The 6,794-nt window shown below is 30.4% G+C and overlaps 1 protein-coding gene across 6 annotated transcripts; it reads right to left on the bottom strand.

Moving 5' to 3' along the window:
* Positions 1-702: 702 nt before the first annotated feature.
* On the bottom strand, positions 703-6,098 carry LOC131627182 (type I inositol polyphosphate 5-phosphatase 10-like). 6 transcript variants are annotated; one of them, XM_058898016.1, is made up of 11 exons: positions 5,877-6,098; positions 5,507-5,584; positions 5,335-5,410; positions 4,352-4,430; positions 4,156-4,260; positions 3,442-3,961; positions 3,121-3,314; positions 2,879-2,987; positions 2,300-2,451; positions 1,888-2,123; positions 703-1,020 (listed from the first exon to the last, which is right to left on the bottom strand). In XM_058898016.1, the coding sequence occupies exons 2-10, from the start codon at positions 5,576-5,578 to the stop codon at positions 1,916-1,918; spliced, it is 1,515 nt and encodes a 504-aa protein (XP_058753999.1). In that variant the 5' UTR covers positions 5,579-5,584; positions 5,877-6,098; the 3' UTR covers positions 703-1,020; positions 1,888-1,915. The 6 variants fall into 6 exon arrangements, with proteins under 6 accessions (XP_058753999.1, XP_058753998.1, XP_058754000.1 ...); XM_058898015.1 differs by lacking the exon at positions 703-1,020 and having other exon boundaries at positions 1,871-2,123; positions 5,877-6,097; XM_058898017.1 differs by lacking the exons at positions 703-1,020; positions 5,335-5,410; positions 5,507-5,584; positions 5,877-6,098 and adding an exon at positions 4,761-5,167 and having other exon boundaries at positions 1,871-2,123.
* Between the last annotated feature and the right edge of the window lie 696 nt (positions 6,099-6,794).

Consider the following 6,794-nt stretch of genomic DNA (forward strand, 5'->3'; position numbering starts at 1 on the left):
TATTTCCCACAATATGGCGACTTTGCCCTTCATTTAATATAGGTGAATTTTCAATAACGTCCATAGTACCAATTGAAATTCCCTAATAATTCTTTGTTCACAGCTTAGAGACTTAATAAATTACTTCTCATTAGTTTTAACTAGACACAAAATTTCATTCAATTACTATGAAATGAGTAAAATGTCCTTTTATAATAAAATGACTATTTTACCCTTAAGCCCCTTCTATTAATCTATAAACAATTGATCTTTTAATTTATAATTTATGTTGAGATATTATATCCTTCATGATAGATGTGAAACACTTCGAAACGACCTAAAGTGTGTTTAGTAGCAATTCAAATGATCGCTACCGTGTGTTTTCTAGCTTTCCACCGCGAGTTTTACCGAAGCTACAACTACCATCTCTACTAACCGTGCGGTCCCTCCGTGTTTTTTCAATATACCAAACATAGGCCTAATGTATAAAGACGGTTTTTCTATTTGGATAGAAATTTCTACATGCAGTATCAAAATATTCAAACAAATGTAAAGGCCAATCTCAGAAAACCCAAACAATTGTGTACAGAGTAATGATTTATATATCTTGCAAAATCACAATGTATCATGTCATTGAAAAATTGATAATTGTACTGAAAAATTCACATTTTATATATCATATGATCCCAAATTAACTCTTCACATACATGAATAACCAGTTCTACTTTTTTTTCCCTTCCCTCAAGCTATCTAGCAATATGTAATTTCTATATAGCCAAAAAAATTATAATAAAGCACCAACATTGTTTTTTGGTGCACGATGATAGTTGACTCTAATTATTTTATTTCTTTAGTTAATTCACCGTTTCTAAATGTAATCACATTTTCTAATACATTTTTTTCATTATTTCATAAATTGTGAATGTTAGTACAATTGTTCTTTGGCAGTTTCCAAGACCTTGTAACTCTTCTTCAATTCGAACAGAAAAAATTGCAATATTTATTCATTCTTGCAATTCATTGAGGTTTGTGCTTTAGTACCTGTTTACACATTAAAAAGACCAATTAAGTATTCTCATTTAATCATCAAAACTTACCATAGAAAAGGACCATAAACTACTGAAATTGCTTTGTTATATATTTTTTTTAGATAGATGAAAAAACTAGTTCCTCATTTAATCGAGTTTTATTTTACTAATTAAACTAGCATTTTCAAGTACTTATTACTTTGTAGTTTTTTTTAATTACTTGAATTTTTATAATTTTATTAATAGTATTATTCTTAAGTAGGTGGAGTGCAAAAAATTAATAATCAGAATATCATAAAAAATAATAATTCTATAAAAAAAATATGTATTTTTACAACAAACTTGAATATTCTCAATTGATATTAGTTGAGTTGAATTGAGTATAAACAGTTGATCTCAATCTCGGACAAGTATTTATAATTACGTATTAATGTAAATAAGTCATTAATATTTATAAATTAATAATTCTTATTTAAAAAATTTTAAATGCTATAGATTGATAAACGTCATTAACATAGGAAAATAATAAATTAAATCTTCTTTTTTTTTTTGGTAAAGAAAAAATGAAAACTGATGAAGTCTAGTTTTTTTTAGCCCATGATCAAGTTTAGTTCTACATTACAAAAATACACAATTACTAAAAAAAAAATATTTAAAACATACATACACTAAAAATAGGTGGAAGTAGTTGGTGACCGTTTTAACTTATTTTTAATGAACATTTCGAAATTTACCTAAACAATTTGACCTAGGTTTTCTCTAAAACATAATAAAATGTGAATTTATCCTAGTCTATAAATCACTATTCAATGTCTTATCCTAGCAATTTTAATGATCTTCATAATGCAAAGATGGATGTCACATTAGCCAACTTTAATACCTCAATTATTATTGTTAAGATTGGTGCTTCATGAATAATATGAACTTCTTGTTGGTACAAAATCATCATCAATTTGAATGTTGAAAGTGGAAACTTTCTTCTTTTGTCCTCTAAACATGACTTCCACTTCTACCAAAAATGTTGCACAAACCGGTCTATGATCCGAAAATTTGAATTCTTTGCGCACGTATGAAAGTTGTTGTATTCCCCTTCCATGCCATAATATTCTATCACACCTGCAATTCTTAGTCATCAGATTTGTTTTAAAACCGATTTTTAATTATTTATTATTCATTAGACATATGGTTTAACCGTGACTGAACTAATTAAACCAGTTGAATAATAGTATAAAGGTTTAATTGGTTCATTCTCGGATATGCTTTTAATAACAATAATTCAAAGTGACACATACCACGCTGGAGTTCTCCTTTTGTTCTTTGAAATCTTTAAACCTTCAACATAGTAAGTATCCGAGTTGAAAGCATATTTATAAGTTGGCGCAAAGAAGATCTTCCCCTCTTTCCATCCCTTGAAAACACGACCGGCTTCCCTTTCCATTTTAAGCTGTCAAGATAAGTTAATATACAATGCATAATTAGAAAATTAACAAAAAAGAACGACAAAAAAAAACATCGAGATTCTTTCAAAAACATCAATTTGAATGTCTTTCCTTTCAATGTTACCGTTTATTTTGGTTTTAACGGAAATTATGTAGATAAAAACCAAAAATTCGGAAGAGTTGAAGACAACGTTAATACACATAATCTCATGGAGACCATCTAAGAGAATACCATCAAGGTTTTAAATAACGGTTGCATTTTCTGTTACAACGCAATCATTGATATTGCGGAGTGTTATGAACAAATGCATCTGAAGCAATAGCGATCGATTGTGGCCGCTATGTAGTTCTAGACTTGAATTTAAAACCCTGAGTCTAATGGAAACATGTATCATATTCAAATGAACATTACAAGGGAGAAAGTATAAGTACCTGATCTTTGTTAAAAAGTGCAGGCCAATCCTTCATTTCCACAAGCCTTTTAGCATCATCGCGGCTCAAAGAAATTCTGTAATTCAAGTCTCCAAACCACATGATTCGGCTGGAGAATTTATTTTACCAACATGATCAGAAATTTTGGGATCACAAATATGAAAAATAACTGACAAAGTTCTACAAAAGTCGAAAAATGTCTACGGTATAACTTTTCAAAAATAGTTTCGATCAACACTTACTCGTGATCTAAAATTTTGTCAGGCATTCTACTGTGCTGTGTCTTGCAAATCCTTGGAAACTGAGTGTTCTTTAGTATCTCTATGACATCAAGATTTCGGCGTAGCTCATCGCCCTCTTTCTCTCCCGACGCTAGATGACTGCAGATAAAGCAAAAACTTGTCTGATAAAACGACATGCTCACTGATATACACCCCTGCAGCCATAAAAAAAAAACACGGTAACGCTTTTATGTTAAAGAGTTGTTTTTCATTGATACTTCTTAATTCATATGCACTTGCATCGAACGAGAAAGTAAAGAAAAAAAATCGTATTTCAACTACCTTGTTTCCGAGGCATCCCATGATACCGCGACTCGTGCAACAAATTCTCAAGTGTCCTACATATTGAATAAGCTCCTTCTTCATCCATACACTAACGAAAATTCCAACCATTTGCTTACATGTAACAAGACTATACTTCATCTGATTAGTAGCCAGAGCGACAGGAATCGGGAAACTGTCGTCCTCCTCCTCGGTCGAAGAATCGTCTAAATTAAAATTTGATTCTTGGCATCGAAAACAGAAGTCCTTAGCAGCCTTCCTTTCCATTTCGAGTACACAGTTACAACTTTTTAGTCTCTTTCCGTTTAATTTCTTGAAAGTTTTCTTGATCTTCTTTAGAGAAGGCTTCGGGAAGAGCAATGACCCGCCGAAGGATGCGGTAGGTTTTAGTCCGTTATGAGAAGCGAAACTCGAAGGACCGTTGAGCGATTGATTGATTAAAGAAAGCCATTTTGCAGCAGGCTCGTTGTCCTCTAATACAAGTACATTTCCAGCATTCAAAGGGACAATTTCCTGAAAGCTAACAAGTTTGAAAAACAAAAATCATGACTATAACGTTTTAGCGCATAAAGCGTTGTCAATCACAGATCGCAGAAAATAACCGTTTGTTCAAATTCAGCTATGCGACCATGATATAGTCCCGCTTTGACAATATTTTCTACTAAAATCACAAATCATGAGAGAGACACACAGAGAAATAGAGAGAAAGCATACCCCAAAACATACATATCGGGTTCGTTCCGAACCTGAAGAAAATCGCTAAGATCAAGGTTCCCGCTGGGGCACTGGCCACCAACATTCCACGTTGCAGCGAAAACTCTAATTAAAATCACAAGCAAATAACTCTAACTGTTAATACAGTCACAGATATTGCAACAAGAACAAGTTATAAACAAAATCTTCGCATTACTTGAAATTCTGAACCGCTTCACCAGAAGACATCGAAGATACCGAGCCTTGATTTTGGACCGATAAATCAGAAAGCGCTTCTGCAATACAACAAACACAAACTGATATCAATAATATATACAAAGAAAATACAAGATCTGTCAACTTGATCATGCTGATACCGTGATACGGAACTTTCGTACAGTAAAAGTATGATGTTATGCTATTCTCAAACAACCTCCACCATTAACAAAGGGAACTTTCATACAGTAAAAGTTGTAGATAATGAAGAAGAACAAAGAAAGATCAATAATTGAATTTTCATCTGAAAGTCTATATTTGATTATATTCCGAGATTTCGATCAAATCACCAGATGCTGCTACACCTTATCTTATAACTTTGATAATTTATTTTTTGTCAAAAATTCTACCTAAAAGAAGATAAATAGAATGAAAAATTCTCTGAACCACAGATAATAGATATGAAACTATGGATAACATATCTATTATTTATGCCAAGTTGAAAATGAAATGTATGCACCATCTTTGATTCATTTTATTTACACAATCTGAAAATCAACCAAGAATATATTCTTATACACTTGAAACTAAAATAAAATAACTTTGGTTATTCCATTTTATTTTATCTGTTTAGCCAACTCATCTTCTCATCTTTACAGATAGGATATGTATTTTAAAATTATCATGCTTTCACAGAAGATAAAGAACAAAAAGGTTCCATACTTTAAGTCTAGGAGGAAAAAAAACATAAAAGTAATGATTCAAATTTGCATTTTCTTCACTTGAAAAGTAGTGATTCCACCTTTTCAGGAAAGCAAGTTGAAGTATTGAATTGAATGATACAAATTATAGAAAAATTAACAATGTCTATGCTTTGTCGCCGACTATAAAAAATAAAGACTATTCTAGCTTTAAAGATTGTAGGAATATTGTCTGTCTCTTCTTATTTAGATAAAACTAGAATGAAATTCAAATAGAACTCACCATGAGAATCAATTGAACCTCTTTCGATTGTTCTTCCGTTTCTATCTCTCATACTCAACACTTTCGAGAAAAATGACTGAAATCACATTCGAAAGAATAATTACAAAATAATCAATCAACATTATATTCGTGTTTGTGATTTTAACGAAGAAAAACTATCCTCGAAATCAACCTGTTTTTTCCTCGGTCGATTGCTTGCTATCATTTCTGAAACTGTTTGTCTATCCTCGAAATCATTGTCCATCTAAATCTAAATCATCAACAAAATGTTGAAAGTTAAAGGATTCGAAATATTCAATTTTATAAACTAATCAATGCGTTTTCATTCAACAAAAGTTAATTGAAGCATACAAATACGTTTTTTTTCAATAATCATTCAAAACAATAATAGATAAATAAAAGCATATTGAAGAAAGAACTTCATGCACAGATTTAAGATATAAAAAAAATTGGATTCATTTTGAAATCATTGCTAACATTAAAAATGTGATTCTTCTTATATCAATCAACAAAAATAAAAAAGAGGGAAAATAAAAAGAAACCTGAAGAAGAATGAATCCTTGTTCTAGAACTGAAAATTTGTATAGTGTGCAATCAAAATGAAGGATGAAAGATACATGTATGTATATATAGTGGAAGAGAAAGTATTTGATGATTTCAAAAAGGATACAAAGGAGACAGAAAAATAGGTATAGGTTTATAGAGAAAGAGTAGGGTGTTTGTTTGTTTCTTATTCATGAAATTGGAATGAAAAATTTGAGGAAAATTAATTAAATCAATAAAAGAAATAGTCAAACAAAAAGAGGAGATGAATGGAATAGAATCTTATATGTCTCTTCATTCACATTTATTGTTGTTATTGTATTATAATTTTTACTATATTTTTATTATAATTATTTGAAAATGAAAACAAGGTCAGAGTAATAATAATGGATTCAAACATTTTCCTTTTTCATTTCAGCATTTTTATCTATTCTGGTCAAAATTGCATCTTTATGGAAGATGAATAGATGAGATAAATATCTCTACACAACTAACAACCGATTTTTTTTAAATAATTAAACTATTTAATTTATATATAGATCAGATACATTAATCTATAAAAAAACAGTTTTTTTCTTATGATAAATATTTCATACAATAGTTTTAATATGTGAAGTTTGAACCTAGTACTTGGTGTAGTAGTTTGAGTGTTAAGGGTAGGAAAGAAAAGAAGTTACTTTCTGTTTTGTGTGTGAGAGAGAGAGTAACCAACCCCACGTGTGACTGAAAAAAAAAATCACAACAGTGAAGTGGACGGTTTGTGGTGTGTTTCCTGTGTGCGTGACACCAAAAGGTTGCTTCTTCCTTGTGTTTTGGTTACCATTATAAGGAAAATAAAGAAATCTAATTATGATTTTATTTATGAATACTAGTTTTTATTATAAATTAATACTAGTGTAATAATTATATTATATTAT

Source organism: Vicia villosa, unplaced genomic scaffold (assembly GCF_029867415.1).
Source record: "Vicia villosa cultivar HV-30 ecotype Madison, WI unplaced genomic scaffold, Vvil1.0 ctg.000351F_1_1, whole genome shotgun sequence".
NCBI classification, from domain to species: Eukaryota; Viridiplantae; Streptophyta; class Magnoliopsida; order Fabales; family Fabaceae; genus Vicia; species Vicia villosa.

Bases quoted from the DNA above. Each gene is read 5' to 3' on its own strand.
- LOC131627182 (XM_058898016.1), bottom strand. From the start codon at position 5,578: ATGGACAATGATTTCGAGGATAGACAAACAGTTTCAGAAATGATAGCA. The intron at 3,962-4,155 runs GTATGCTTTCTC...CAAACTTGTTAG, and splicing joins CCCGATATGTATGTTTTGGG to CTTTCAGGAAATTGTCCCTT. The intron at 2,988-3,120 runs GTAAGTGTTGAT...TAAATTCTCCAG, and splicing joins GACAAAATTTTAGATCACGA to CCGAATCATGTGGTTTGGAG.